The sequence below is a fragment of the Frieseomelitta varia genome, unplaced genomic scaffold (assembly GCF_011392965.1).
Source record: "Frieseomelitta varia isolate USP_RPSP 00005682 unplaced genomic scaffold, Fvar_1.2 scaffold_786, whole genome shotgun sequence".
Classification (NCBI taxonomy): Eukaryota; Metazoa; Arthropoda; class Insecta; order Hymenoptera; family Apidae; genus Frieseomelitta; species Frieseomelitta varia.
In genome coordinates, this window is record NW_025110574.1 from 159,716 (window position 1) to 174,985 (window position 15,270).

The following is a 15,270-nucleotide window of genomic DNA, read 5'->3' on the forward strand; positions in this document are numbered from 1 at the left end:
TTTTTTTTTTTTTTTTTTTTTTTTTTTTTTTTTGTTTTCCGCCATTACCAACATTATTACCATAGGTTGGGAACCGCTGCTCTAGATGAGAAATCCTTCGGTGTTAACCTCTTTCGCTGGAATGACATGTCACGCACGTCGAGAATATTTCACCCAAAATTGCAATATTTTCTCAATTTTTTAAGTATATTGAAATATAACCGAGGCAAAATGAATAATAAATTTATTCTAAACGAATAATAAATTTAGTAATTTCTGTCCAGTAATATACCGGCGAATTTAAAGAAGACGAATTATTGTATACGGTTCGGTCACTCGTTATGGTCCGTGAACCAGTTATACTAGCGCAAGAGGTTGAAAAACTGGCAGAAATTGGAGCGATCCGAGCGAGGCGAAAGAACGCGCGACTTGTTGAAAATCGTGATGTTTTGGCCTCTGAAGGCCTTCAAAAACCGCATCAAATATACCTAAGTATATTTTGTGTATCGCAAGAGAAACAGTCGGATGTGTTCGATACATACGAGTTGTACGTAATGTCGAGGGAAAGTGAAGTACGAAGGGTGCTGAGTAACGAAGGTTAAGGTACTATTTACAATGAGCGAAAAAATGTGTGCGCACGGGAATGGGTACGTGAGCAAGTTACAATTGATAATTCGTGTTCAAACGATGAAAGATGCAAGGCGTGTTGTACAACGTTTCTTCGATCGGCGTCTCGACTTATGGCTCGTTTTTTTTCTTTTTTTTTTTTTAATCTCAAGAAAGTGCTACGAGGATCAGAATCAGAGCCTATAATAAAACGAACACACGTTGTGTGTCGATGTCACGTTGGAACCAGAATCGATGCCTTTTGTTTCAACAAAAAGAATTCGCTTACTTTCGTTCGAGTGGAAGATGATCACCTTTCGTTCAAATCGCACGTCGAAATTTAACGCTGCCTGTGATATCGAAAGCAATCGACGATGAATCATTCCAAACATTTCAATGCTGCGTGACAGAGAGAAAGAGAAAGAAAGAGGCTCAGAGTAATTGTTCGCGTGTTGCATGTTCGTGGGAAGTTTTATCAATTCTGACGCGACGTGACATCGACGAAAAAAAACTTGTCAAATTTTCTCTGAATCCTACGCCGATAGCACTTTACGAGCGTTAAAAAAAAAAAAGTCTTAAAGCCTGGTTACATGCGGACGGTTGCGTGTACTCACTCGAAAGTGATACTGTTCGACGAAATATTTTTTTCGAATTTCGACGACAACGGGGGGATTGGGGGAGGGGATGGCGAGCGGTGTGCGAGTCGTCGAGTTGTACGAGAAAAACGCGACGTTACCAACAACCAAAACAAGTGGAATCCACCGGAACTCTTCAACTCGTCTGTTCCCACCAGCAAAATGTTGATTTTGCCGAGCTTACAGATACCGAGCGAATAATTAAATGTCTTGTTAAAGAAAAAAAAAGTGAAAAAAAAAAAGAAGAAAACCAAAAGAGAGTAGAAAAACGTGTTCGAGAGATATGGAAATCCAAACGTACAACGAACAAACCCATCACTCGTCCTTCCTTCCTTCTTTCTTTCCTTTTTCTTTTAACTTGCATGGTTTTTCAATTTTCGTATATTTTTGCAACCAAATTCAGCGAAGTGAAAAAAACACAAGTTGGACGTTAGTAAAATTACACAATGGGTGAGAACGCGTTGAGTTTTACTTAACATACATATATACATACATATATACACGGCTTCGTTTACGATCGAACGGTTGCTCGAAATTGAGACGTTAGCCGCGCGATCGTTCTTTCGTTAGCCCTGTTTCACGTTTGAATGGAACTGACGCGAGAGGCCAGCTAAAGGAGGAATCTCGGAGACAAGAACAAGTTGGAAAAGTCAGATGTAAATCGCGGGAGATAAATCCGTCGCGTTGCGTCTCGCGCAGGTGCGATAACGCACGATACGCCAATTACGCGATAACGCTGGTAAATATGCATATATATGCCTTCCTTACGAGCGACAATAATTCTTTCTTTCTCGCTTTTATGTCGTAAGGAGCAGCAACCATTCAATTGCGAAATCGTTACACGGTGCAGGAGAATCGCGCGTCCAAACGCGGAAGATCCAACCAGAACGTTCTCGATACGTATCGAAACTCTACTTCGAAATGGTGAATCTATAATAAGAATAAGAATAGAGGAGAATAGATTCAGCTTGTCTATGATACAGTAGTTCTCAATTAAGCGTCCACAGTTTAGGACCGAAAGCAGTTTAACTCTTTGGGGTTAGGTTGGGTTTAAAATTGTCACATTTTTTTTTGACAGTGCAGGGTTAGGTTGGGTTTAAAATTGTCACATTTTTTTTTGACAGTGCATGGTGGGATATTTTTTAACCTTTTGTTTTCTTTTTTTGAAAAAAAAGAGGCGTTTCAATAAATTTCATTTAAAACGTTAGTTGCATAGTGGGATTATTTATGCCCCACTCTGTAAAGAATTTATTTAAATATTACTCTTTTTCATTTTAAGAAATATTTTATGTTTAATAATTAACGAATGTTGTTTTTTTCCTTTTTTTATATTAAAAAAATTCCGTGCAGGTAGAGTTCTTTTTCTTCTTTTTTTTTTTTTTTTTTTTTTTTTTTCTTTAAAAATGCGTGCCTCTGAGCGAGGAAGTATATTCTGCACCGAAGGAAAGAGAGGGGATGAACGTCGATTGTTTCATCAATACCGATATTATATATATATCTTTTTTTTTTTTTTGTACGTGCAAGTATCGTATTTTACGAGGCTGTAGGTAGAGTAAGGATAGTCCCAATTCCAAGAATTGGTGGGGATAGCGACAGACGCTTAACTGGAGACTACTGTAATACGAACAAAGGAGGATGGATTCAGAACGAATCCAACGATCTTCGAACGCGGTTTCAACGAGGATCGAGAGCAAGACTGAACGAAAAATGGGAAAAGATCATCACGTCGTGTCGGGCTACCGGGCACGCGACGGGAATGCGATGGGTTTGGTACGAAAGGACGGAATAAGAGGATGAAATGTCAGCGCGACTCAGAGCTCGAGAAAGAGCTACCTACCGAGAAAGAGCAAACGCATCCTATTAGCGGTTCAGAGACCATATTGTTTGCCCGCGTGCCCTTAAAAGAGCGAGATCACATCGATCGTAACGACGTTGGCCTTTGAATCGCGTGGCAAACGGATGGCGATAAATCCAGCCCGTCTCCACGGCCGCACTCGACAGAAAAAAAAAATAATCGCGAACGAACGTGCACGTATGTATGTACGTGCAGTAGGCATGTACGTGTCCCTTGCCAGCAATTCAACGTCCAGCGACAACAGATACGCAACGCGACGCGTCCTTAACGCGTGGGATTTTTCTCCGTCTCCTTCAGCATCGTCGCGGCTGTTCGATGCGAAAAACTCTTTTAGATCGTTCGGGGAAAGTTTATTTATTTATCCTTACCTTTATCAACGACTACAGATTTATATTTTGTAGTTGTAACTTCATGATCTTCGTCTCGGCCCTTTACTCTTGTAGTTGTCTTTTTTTTCTTGTTGCGGTGATGATTTATAAATCGAATCGTGGACAAAATTCTGTTTTTTTTTTTAACCTCTTGCGCTAGAATGACGTGCCACACACGTCGACAATTCTTTGTCCCAAATTGCAACATTTTCTCAGTCTTACGTACAGTTAAATGTAACCCATACGAAACAAATGATAAGTTTATTATCTCTCAATAATTTCTATCCAGTGGTATCATACCGAGTTCAAAGAGAAAGCGACAAATTGTATATGGTTTGGTCACTCGTTATGGTCCGCAGTCAATTGCCAGCGCAAGCGGTTAACCTCTTGCGCTGGAATAACGTGCCACGCACGTTGAGAATATTTGGTCCAAAATTGCAATATTTTTTCGGTTTTAAATATATTTAAATATAACCCAGGCAAAGCAAATAATAAATTCTTATAGTAATTTCTATCCAGTCATATACCGATGAATTCAAAAAAGAAGACGAATTATTGTATTTGGTCACTCGTTATGGTCCGCAGTCAGTTGCCAGCGCAAGCAGTTAAACTTTTGCGCTGGAATGACGTGCCACGCACGTCAAAAACTTTTTCTCCCAAGATTGCAATATTTTCTCAGTTTTAGGTATAACACATTTAAGTATAACGCAGACAAAACAAATAATAAATTTATTACTTCTCAATAATTTCTATCTAATGATGTCACACCGACGAGGTCAAAGAATTATTGTATACGATCTGGTCACTCGTTATGGTCCGCAATCGGTTGCCAGCGCAAGTGGTTAAGACACAAAATCATATGTTCTTTTTTTTTTTTTGTAAGATAAAGCGAAATTGAAACATTGAACAATATGAAGAAATGGCACGAGCAAAGGAAATACAGTTACCACCCTTTTTTCAGAGCAGAGACGAAGAACAATTAAAGAGAAAGGAAGATATTGTATCGTATTGTATCAAAGGTACTGGTCATATGTCAAAGATGTTCGCGGCGGGGCACAATAGAAGTTGTAACGAAGAAAAAGAAAGAGACGCGAGCCAAATTAAAGATTGGTTAAGTCTCTAAACAAAGGAGATTCGTGATCAGTACGATCCCCTGCGACAACCTCGCAGTCTCAGGGGGGGAAAAATAGTATCGTCCTTGCACAGAGCTAGTATCGGGGTATATAAAAGCTGGCAGAGCGAAGGAATGAAGTAAACGTCAATTGACTTTTGAAATCCAGCGATATCGTCGCGAGTGTCTATCGGGGGATGCTATTCAAAGTGTCGTGATCAATGTGATTGATCTATGACGGCGACAATGACCGCTCGGAAAATTGTGCCTCGATCACTGGTATGTTTTCAACTCAAAGTAAAACCTATAGGAAAAGTAATTTTAAAATTCGCAGCCTAGCAAAGTTGCCTTCCCTTCGAGTACGTGCGTCGCGAACGACACACCAGTCGTTTAGGATTTTCATTTTTTCTTTTCTTTTTTTTCTTTTCGAATCGAGTGGATTTAACTTAACAGTAAAGGCTACATCAAATAGATGAAATGGAAAGTGTCTCTCTCTTAGGCACCGTTGATTGCACGCATCGACGTATCGACGTAACATGTGCACGAGAGTCGAAAAGTCGCACTTTTACCATACGTTCCCATCGGTCAGGAGGTCATCGCGAGCCGCTCGATACGAAAGTCTTATTCACCTCTAGGGCAAGCGACTGTATTCGTTACGTATCGAAGAGAACCATGGCTAATATTCCAATATCCAAGAGAATTCATTCATCTAAAAAGAAATATCAATGTATCCTCTCTGATCTCAGATTCTCTGGCTAGTGATACTCTGTACGTGGCACTGCGCCGGTGAAAAGTTATCACCGGACCAAAAGGCACCTCCGTTCGCTCGTGGTTCCGGTGGCCTCGCCTTGAATACACCGTTCGAGGACAACAAAGCAAGGAATCGTCCGATATCGAGCGCGAAAGCACCGGCGGCGAACGCACTGGTGGACGGCGTGCAAAGAGAAGAAACGGAAATGTTGAAATTGGTGAACGGTGAGCTAGTACGAACTGTAAAAGGAAGCTTCTCTTACAAAAGTCCTGAAGGCCTTCCCATCTCTGTCAAGTGAGCAACAATCTTTTCGTTTTCTTCTTTAGTGTTCGGTTGTTGTTGTTGTTCTTTTTTTCTCAATATTTATTCTTGCTTTCGCATGCGTTTGAAGGTACGAGGCCGACGAGAACGGAAATAGAGCCAGCTTTAAATTCGGTACAGGTGAGTTATCGTCTTCTTCCGGCCAAACTTCCGCATCGGGAAATCAAGGCGGACGTGGTGGTGGCGATAGTCGAAACGATCAAAAGTCGAAGGTACAATCTTCTAAATCTGACTATCCACCACCGAAAGATGTCGACAGAAGTTATTTACCACCGCAATAGAAAACCATTGCGACTTCTTCCGACCTGCAGACCTTGCAGATAACATGACCCGACATTTCGGCAAAAATATTTCTCGTTGATCTTGTAATTGACAAGGTACGTTCTTCTCTGACTCTTTCTTATCGTGATCTCTCGCGTGAAAATTCTACCGTGTTATCGTTGTTGCGTGTTTTTACGTATCGCTCGATGTAGACAACGCAGACGTTTTTAAAACAGTTTAGTAGACTCAAACTCGATTTGAACTGGACCACTGGAGCAAAGTACGTAACAAAATAGAACATATCAAACTTTTATAAACTAAGAAATAAAATATATTTCCTTCACACGGATGCTTATATTACAATTTAACAATTCTACCAATGATTAAACCATCAAATCATCTTTTCGTAACATTCTCAGTCCATATGTCGCGCACAGCTAACAACTATTTAAATAAAATCTTTCCAGTCTCATCAGATATGAAAATACAGCTCATTTCCTTTGCACGATATCGCTAAAAGTATGTGTCCTTGTCTGGGGTCGAGTCGTAAAAAATATTTATTTAAATTTGCCTTACAAAAAAACGAAATAAACACACTGATTTTATTGACGTTCATCTTTCGGAACCACGATAGGTGGAATAACCAAACGGGCTTAGAAGCACTGGTATGTGATAATGGCCGGTCGGGTTTTTCACATCAAAAACGATCTCGATAAATGGATACATTGTTTCTATCCTTCTTAACGTGAAATACTTGTCAACATCGAAATGTATCTTGTAACGTCCAGCTGTGAAATTAACTTTCGTATTATCCACCAAATCTACACATCGACCGTTCGGGCTCGTATTACTGTAATAAAAAAACACCGATTTTATTGTAGAAACAGTAGACCTTGAGAAAATAAATATAAGAAATATTTGATTTCAGGTATTATACCTTTCATTTAAAAACGTCCATCTTCCGTCCATTAATTTATAAAGGCTAACTTGCAAACCTCCAATTGGTAAACCTTTGCTGGTGTCCACAACGTGAGTAGAAATACGAGGTTTCTTAACCGGGTGATTCTGAACAGTTTTTAAAAGTACATGCTAAAAAAAAAGACACGACGTTTAGAAACCGAGGAAGGCAAAAAAAGAAAATTACTATGTTTAGAACGTCAACGTACTTTCTTCGGACTTTGATAACTAGTACTTGCTACAGCAATCTGATCTTTGTCCATTTGAATGCCTTTCGTGGCGTCCTCCGCTTGGTTAGTAACTGCAGTTTTCTTATCACCCATTACCATCGATGGAAACTGACCCTTTATTTTACTTAGTACGTATTGAGTACCAGGTTGGAATGTACCACCTGTTAAAGTGAGAGTTTTACCACCCGACGTCAAAGTAATCGTTTTACTAGGTGAAATGGGAATTGTATTCACTGGCTGAAGCACACCGATAGCATTAGTGGTAGTAGGTGCAACAGAAGAATTAATTTGATAAGTTGTATTGTAAATAGGTAATGGACATGCCACCATTATTCCCGAATCTCCTTGCTGTTTGCACTCGTCTTGCTAAAATATCATATTATCTATATCTTATCTTTCGTTAGAATATCATTTATAATATACTATTTATATTATCTATGTATCTACCAATAATTTTGCAGATTTTCTGTCTAATTTACTGTCACCCCGCCGAATCGCTCTTCCATTCTCGCGTGACTCTCTCGGCGAATCTTTATTAGAATCTTCTATATCGGGAAGTATCGATACAACTTGCATTTCTGGATTACTTTGATCTTCTGACTCTACAACTATTTCCATTTGTACAGTTTCATGGTCCGTTTCTTCCAGGTATTCACTCTCTATGTGATCTATTGCCTCGGTTAAAGAATCGTCACAATTTCCCTGAATTAATTTTCAATTAAATCGCAATTCTCAAACTGAATTTATAGAACGTTTATTATATAAACAAGAGAGTCACTCACCACTCTTTCCATCTTAATGTTTTTTATCGAATCCTTAACGTCATCATCATCAGAAGGCATTTGCATGTGTCCTACATCATCTTCCTCTTCTTCCTCTTCGTCTTCAACCTCACCAGTAACATCCTCACTTGGATCTTTGATTTGAGTTTCATCCAGTTCATCATCTGTTTCTAATCTCTCGACGACATATTCCACTTCATCTTCATTTTCTTCCACTTCAGTTTGAGTATGTTCTGTAGCCTGGAAAAAAACAAGAAAACGTGTCAACCAATCTCTACTCAATGTTATTTGTTACCACAGTGAATACAATTCTAATTTAATTTTGAAAAATTAACTCAAACAACGTGAAGTTAGAAAAAGAATTTGAACCTCCATTTCCTCAACCTCTTCCACTTCGACCTTCTCCTCTATGTTTCTTTTCCGAATAGCTTTTCTCTTCTCTTCCGCTTCGTGTAGCAAAGCTGCACGTTGATGTTTCATCGTGCACGTATGTTTTAACAAAGAAAGTCGATGCGCATGAAGATTTTTCTTACAGTATATACAGTAAGCACGTGTCGGTTGAAATGGCACGGCCGTTAACCATCCTAGGACAAAACATATTAAGTATTTATTTAGTTATCTCAAAGACGTTATTGACAAAATAAATAATCCGTTAAAACACGTTTCAACTGTATGATGACATCAACGTATGTTGATTTATTTTTAATGAAACTTTTACTTTTACTTACTTTTATATGGTACGCTCAATGAATCGAGTCAATCGACAGTAACTAATCCTAATGGCAGAGTCGTATTTACAATCTCGAAATATTATAAAATTAAAAATAATAGAACTTTCATGTAATCTGTTTAATGAATCGAGTCAATCGACAATAACTACGTGATCAAATTCTAAGGGAAACAAGAGTCATATTTACAATCTCGAAATATTATAAAATAGAGACGATTAACCTCCTAAGAGTCCCCTTCACATATACATACGTATTTAAGTTTCATTATCCTTAGTAGTATAAATAATTTAAATAAAGCAGGGATATCATTCGTTGGTATTTAATTTCAGAAGAAAAGGTCACTCACTATTTGACTTATTATTGACACTAATTCTTATTTAGAATTTCCTGGTTTCTCAAAAATTGGCGAGATTTTTTCTTTTGAAGGTGTTCTCTCCTTTAATTTCTCTTTTGTAATTTTTATTCGATAGACCGATCTAGAAACATTATGAAATAAACAACGTTCTCATTGTGTATACTGCATAATATATAATATATACCTTTCAGAAGCTTCTGCGGCAGGTACAATTGTTTACAGCTCTCTTGATACTGTTACTCCCTAGTTCTCTCTTACAAATAAAATTCGAGTAGATTCGCCTGCTTTTTCTAATTAGTACAATAACACAACAATTGAATGAAACGATTAATGTAGACAGAAAATAGTTGTTCAGTTATTGGCTAGTAACTCTTAGTGAATTATAAATGATTATTATAAGAAACGTTTTGAATCGTAATCTCAATTTCCATGCGTCCGATTGATCGGTTTGTACCAATCACGTTTTGTACAAGGCGCACATTTAAAATTGAAAACGTTTCGGATATTGCCAACTAGAGAACGCAAGTAAACCAAAAGAAATTTGAAAAACGAGAAGAACATTATACGAGATGTTTACAGAAAGTATTGGGTCAGAAGATCAAGAAGAAATGAAAGAGATTAAAAGAATATTTGATTGTGAAAAATCTCGCCGAGAGATTTTTCAGAAAATTAGAGGAAAGCTGTAAAACTTAAAGAGGGCGTGACAGTTTCCTACGCATCGAAACGGGCATAAAAAGGCTTTGAGAGGTTAATGCTCGCAAAAATAATTTTCCATTTCGTGATATCTTGAAATTGTACACTGACCCTTTTTCCCCTAGAATTTGATCACGTGGTTTTATTTATCTCGATTGACTCGAGTCGTTGAATGGGCTATATAGTCACATTGTATGCTACAAAACATAATACATTGGAGTTCTCATTTTTATAAAGAAAACAAATATTGAGTACTGTTTAAGCCGAGAATTGTTTAAATACGGTTCAAAATTTAATTGACCAAACTAGGATATTTGTGTATATACGATAAATCATGTTGCAGTTATGTTCTACGAAAATTGTTAATGTGATACACGGCAGTTGCGTGCAACTGTAGGTGTACTTTCACGAAAAAAAGAACCAAGACACAAAAAAGACAGTCCCTGCGTCGAGCCGAAGGATAACAATCACTGATGAAAGAAAAACGGGGAAATTTACGTGGTGATAATTCCCCCTAAAAATAATTCGCTCTCGTCTTTAACGAAAAAGCGTCGTTGCTTAAGGCCCCGATAGAGCGATGAGGCGGCAGAGCTAGAACTATTATATACGTATGCAGATACCCAGCGTGGCAAGGTACAGCACGTTGCAACGTTGACGAAACGCCTCGCCGGAGACAACGAGCTATTTTAAAATTAGCAACTGAAAATAATAAGCGGGATGTACCTTTAAAATCGGGCATTTGCTCCCATTCTTTGCGATATCGTTGCGTGTAGACACGCGTCTTGGCATGGCTGATTTTGCCTGTTGGAGTAAGACGCTGGCCTGTCGTCGTTAGAAGATTGGCATGCAAGACTGTATCACTCGTCGTGTTCATCGTTGATTGCCACTTCTTCTCCATTCCTTTGAATCGAAAGCCGATTCGAAATCACCCGGATCTCAAAATACCCAAAATCGTAACACGAAATCACTAAATAGTTTTTTCCACGATGCAAGGGGAAGGGGGGAGGACAACACGGCGAGCACCGAGATCCTCGCCTAGCCTAGTACCCAAGTTAACTCCCTAGCAATGGCGAACAACTGCAACGCTGCAACGATGCAAACTTCTAACCCCCTCTGCTCTTCACCATTCTGCTGCCAACGACGCAACTTACATTGCCGTACTAAGCGTCGCTCGTGCCCCATTCTCTTCTTTTTCCCTGTATCGAAAAAAAATTCGATTTCGTAGCTCGCGGTCCCTTATTAACGAATATTTCAGCTGTATTTCTTCTCGTTCGTGCACCATACGCTTCTTGCAAAATCAAATTAATCTCTAAATGTAACTTGTAACTGTAAACTCGATGTCTGTTTTTATGAAAATATGAATCATGGTTCAGTTTTGTTGAATTTTTTCAATGAAAATTTGACCTAATGAAAAATTGCTCGTTTTATATAAGGGATAGTAATTTTTTAATAACTTAATGCATATTGATGTAGTCTATATGTAATTTTTAAATTAAAGAATTCAACGTTAAGACATAGTTTCCAATTACATTTGAAAGATTTACGGTTGAGTTAGTAACTTCACCGTGTATTATTTCGTTTTTCTCTGTAACATGTTCATGTTGGATATTCATTTTCTATGTACGATACTGTTCTCAACAAAATGTACGAAACCATTGATCAAATCGATATGCGTGCGCATGTCGGCATTGTACTCCATATTAGGCGGGAAGATGTTAATTTTCTAAATACAGAAAATGTACGAATACTTTATTTCGAAAATGAGTTATAAAATATTTGTCACATATTTACTGTACGAGTCATATTCTTTGGAACGAAATAATATAAAATTAAATATATTGTATGGAGATTTTAAAGCGCCATCTAGATGCCCCTGAATTAATGAATCAATAATGGCGCCCCCTTTACGATAGACGGGCAAATTAAGAATCTAAATTAGGGGAAACCTTTGAAATAGTGTTTAAATTATAACATTTTCAGAAACTTAATATCTATAATTAATTTGTACAATATCTTGTATAATTTCTATTTAACTTATTGCACTTTCCCAACAAAAGATATTTCAATGGAAGATAAGTTGTTAATTAAAATTACTAAATATTTTTAATAAAAAACTTCAAACACGTTGATATCTTTCACTAGTTTTATTTCTGTATAAACATATTCCTATGGTACGTGGTGTTGAAAAATTGACACACTAGTGAAATCTAATATCCCTTTAATATAGTGAAATTTAACTGAAACAAATATACTTTTGCAGTAAAATCATAGTTTATTTTAAAATGTAAAAATTTACTGATATTAGAGAGATATCACGTATGAATATATGATACATGTATAATTATTTACAATAATCATATACCTATATAGTAAATATAGTAAGTATCAATGAAAAACATAACAGATTCCAATATAATGTATCAATAAAATTTAAAAAATTTAACTTCATTGTGCATAAGAAATATTACTTGAGGGCAAATTTAATGTAATTAAATACGAATTTGTGAAATGTTTCATAAACAAGAATTTTCTCTACTTCAATACAATGAAATGTTAGAAATATAAGGTAGCATTTTTAAAATTGATATCCATTAATGCAAATATTATGCTTTCAATTATAAAATTAATTTCGATTTCATGAGTAAAAATTATATGCAAAAACAAGTCAATTGAGAAAACTGATAAAAAATTTCTGTGATACTTCTAAAATAAAATAAAAGTAATCATTCGTCAAGGAAAACATGTTTTATGTATTGATTATTTGATATTTGGCGAATAAACAATGAACAGTCATTATAACTTACATAATTTATTACTTCTTTCTACTCATTTATTTTTTATAGCTATAATTATTTTTATAAAATATATGCATACAACATATAACATAGAAGTAAATTATGGCCAAGATGGAGGTTCTCCAGGTTTTAACTCTCTTCCATATAAAGCTGATTTATCGCGAAAACTTGACATTGTTAGTCCAGAATAATAGTTGTAAAGATAGCGTCCAGTTATTGCTATGATTATAAAGCCACTAGTAGCAATAATTTGTTGTTGTACCAATGATAATTTTTTTAGCATTTTAATTATTTACATTAAATTGTTCTTCTGCAGCTAAACGTTTCTTCCACTGATGAGTACGCCACAGATCTGCAGAAATAGCAGTTATGGTAAAACCTGGGAATAGTGTTACTACCCAATATCGCTTAATAAATCTTGTAAACTTGGTTATCTCCATCAAACTGAAAAAATAAATAATAAAAATAATATTTTACCAATTATTTAAAATATAATTTAGAATATAAGATTTCAAATATTTTATAATAATAAAAATAGATAAAGAATAAGTTATAGTTTTCAGTTTTGATAGAGATCTAATAAGCAATACTTTATAATAACTAAACTATATACAGAGTATTTCGTTTAATTGAAAATGATGGAATCAAATTATATAGGATTAGGATAAGATTAAAATGATTAAAAAACTACTTTAACAAAAGTTATTTGGTTCAAAATAGATCATCATATAATATAAATTATTCTTTTGCAAATGAAGTGATAAGGGAGATTTTTATTTTTTTAAATGGATAATTTTGAATGCACTTAAGTGAATACTCCCTATATAAAAATATTAACCTATTTATATAAAAACTGATTCAAGAAATATTTTAGCTTTAATTTCATAAAGGTTACGAAAGACAAGAACATAAACAAGAATATTGTTCATATCTTTTCTCATCTTTTATATGATAGATTTCACAAAATTGAATTATTTCCTAAACCAATGATTTTCGATATAAACAGGTTAATACTGAGGAATATCTAGATAAATCGATTAATACATTTAAAATTGTATACAGTTCCGTTTAAAAGCATAAAGTTAACCTTGAAATCTCTTCCACAACTTTTTCTGGAGAAATACCATTAATAGCACATAACATATCTCTTTATATCAAACAATTTCTATAAAAATATTTTTTTATAATTTCAATTCCTTGTGAGAAATTACATCACATACAATTTAAACGGAACATGTATGATAAATTTTATAAGATCGGAGACTAGAATTACTACATACATTCTTAAAACTAAATACAAAATGTAAAAAGAAAATAAAATACGCTTTATCAAATTACAAACCAATTCAATACAATAATAAATCTCTTCAATGATGGTATGCAATCGTCACGTAATCGCATAGAATATAGTCTACTTCGTCGAATTCAATTTCTTTTGTAAGTTAAGATTTTAATGTTAGTATACATATATACACATAATCGCAATATATTAATAAATTATATATTCTAAATACATACCTGTGATCAATATATTGTAGATTAATCTTAAGATATCAGTAACATGAATATAGCGATGTTGTCTATAACGTCCAATCTAACATTACGAAGTATAGAACAGGTCAATAATTTTGTAGAATTTCAGAGGATAATTATGTCTCTGGAAAATACTGTTACCATTTCCTTATGCCAGATTAGTAAGAAATTTTTGTACAAAGATTAGAAAAAAGTATCTAGTGTCTCAAAATCATTATACAATATTAAAATGTATGGAATGTTAAATCTACATTGCATCTCGTAGTTAGTGTTGGTATTATTCTACGAAAAATTTTGCGGGAAATTTGTTTAATTTTGAAACTTAACATGATCGAATTTTTCTATTGAAAATTAAATATTAATCAAGATTTCAATTGTCATGATTAAATTAAATGTTATTTATATTCTATGTTTTATGCGTGTAAAATAAAATTGAAGAGCGAAACATTAAATTCATACTCATTTCCTTCGAAATTCTTTTTATTAATATCAACAATATTATTTGTGATTCACTAGGTCGAACATTGTAACATTGTATTGTTATATTTAAATATTATTTTTTAAATATGTAAGCATACAGCATTACCATTGGATTGTGACAAGTTGTACTTTAATAAAATAAATGAAATGCTATTTGATTTTTTTAATTTGATAAAATATAAAGAAATTTTAGGATTTTATTTTATTATTTAGAAATATCTCGACCATGTTTCCAATACATTTTAGTTATAGCGCTTTCCACTAGAATTTCTTATGATTTATAAATCAATGAATTAAGATATTATATCAATATTTTTAACTATGATATTTTTACAACACACGCAATACTTATATAATTCTAATAATATTACACAATAGTATCAAATAAAAATATTAAGAATAGTAATAATAATAATAATAATTATAATTATAATAATAATAATAATAATAATATCTTCATTTAATTCTGAACACTGCTTATATTTATTACTTATGTACAATATTTCATGTACGATACTATAAACACATTATACCAAAAATTTTAAAAACAAACAAAATATCTTAGATAATCAAAAAACTTAGATCACAAAATTTTGTTTCAAAAAATTGAACAGGTATTGTTAAAAGCATAGACCACTCAAAACTTCGGAGTTTTTTTCGGAAATTTAATACTATATTCTTTTGGAAGATCATTTTGAAAAGAACATTATAGTTATTAATTATGTTTTACTAAATTTTCTTCTCTGGAATGCAAATGAAAGTAAGTTCATTATTGAAATATTTCACTACATTACACGTGTATACATTTGATGAACATTACCATCAAC

General features: G+C 34.6%; 3 protein-coding genes and 1 long non-coding RNA gene across 11 annotated transcripts in view; 2 read left to right on the top strand and 2 right to left on the bottom strand.

Moving 5' to 3' along the window:
* Window positions 1-10,719, bottom strand: part of LOC122535907 — a 15,283-nt gene extending 4,564 nt beyond the window's left edge. Inside the window, exons 1-9 of one of the 6 annotated variants that reach the window (XM_043667814.1) lie at window positions 10,359-10,435; window positions 9,127-9,232; window positions 8,934-9,063; window positions 8,226-8,440; window positions 7,857-8,096; window positions 7,522-7,776; window positions 7,054-7,440; window positions 6,825-6,976; window positions 6,427-6,737 (exon numbers count right to left, since the gene is read on the bottom strand). In XM_043667814.1, coding sequence (XP_043523749.1) covers window positions 6,500-6,737; window positions 6,825-6,976; window positions 7,054-7,440; window positions 7,522-7,776; window positions 7,857-8,096; window positions 8,226-8,336 — 1,383 coding nt within the window. In that variant the 5' untranslated portion in view covers window positions 8,337-8,440; window positions 8,934-9,063; window positions 9,127-9,232; window positions 10,359-10,435 and the 3' untranslated portion in view covers window positions 6,427-6,499. Of the gene's footprint in view, window positions 1-6,426; window positions 6,738-6,824; window positions 6,977-7,053; window positions 7,441-7,521; window positions 7,777-7,856; window positions 8,097-8,225; window positions 8,441-8,584; window positions 8,695-8,933; window positions 9,064-9,126; window positions 9,533-10,358 lie in introns of those variants that run through there. The other 5 variants (XM_043667812.1, XM_043667811.1, XM_043667810.1 and 2 more) reach the window with 5 other exon arrangements.
* LOC122535911 lies at window positions 25-1,087 on the top strand. Its single transcript, XR_006308289.1, has 2 exons — window positions 25-100; window positions 354-1,087. It is a non-coding gene; the product is annotated as an uncharacterized LOC122535911 (long non-coding RNA).
* On the top strand, window positions 1,487-6,230 carry LOC122535909. 3 transcript variants are annotated; one of them, XM_043667821.1, is made up of 4 exons: window positions 1,487-1,959; window positions 2,030-2,144; window positions 5,301-5,599; window positions 5,697-6,230. In XM_043667821.1, exons 2-4 carry the CDS (start codon window positions 2,142-2,144, stop codon window positions 5,905-5,907), a joined length of 513 nt encoding a protein of 170 aa, XP_043523756.1. In that variant the 5' UTR covers window positions 1,487-1,959; window positions 2,030-2,141; the 3' UTR covers window positions 5,908-6,230. The 3 variants fall into 3 exon arrangements, with proteins under 3 accessions (XP_043523756.1, XP_043523755.1, XP_043523754.1); XM_043667820.1 differs by having other exon boundaries at window positions 1,487-2,144; XM_043667819.1 differs by lacking the exons at window positions 1,487-1,959; window positions 2,030-2,144 and adding an exon at window positions 4,290-4,833.
* A 1,709-nt stretch (window positions 10,720-12,428) lies between the features above and the next one.
* On the bottom strand, window positions 12,429-13,613 carry LOC122535906. Its single transcript, XM_043667808.1, has 2 exons — window positions 13,518-13,613; window positions 12,429-12,874 (listed from the first exon to the last, which is right to left on the bottom strand). Exons 1-2 carry the CDS (start codon window positions 13,571-13,573, stop codon window positions 12,715-12,717), a joined length of 216 nt encoding a protein of 71 aa, XP_043523743.1. The 5' UTR covers window positions 13,574-13,613; the 3' UTR covers window positions 12,429-12,714.
* Between the last annotated feature and the right edge of the window lie 1,657 nt (window positions 13,614-15,270).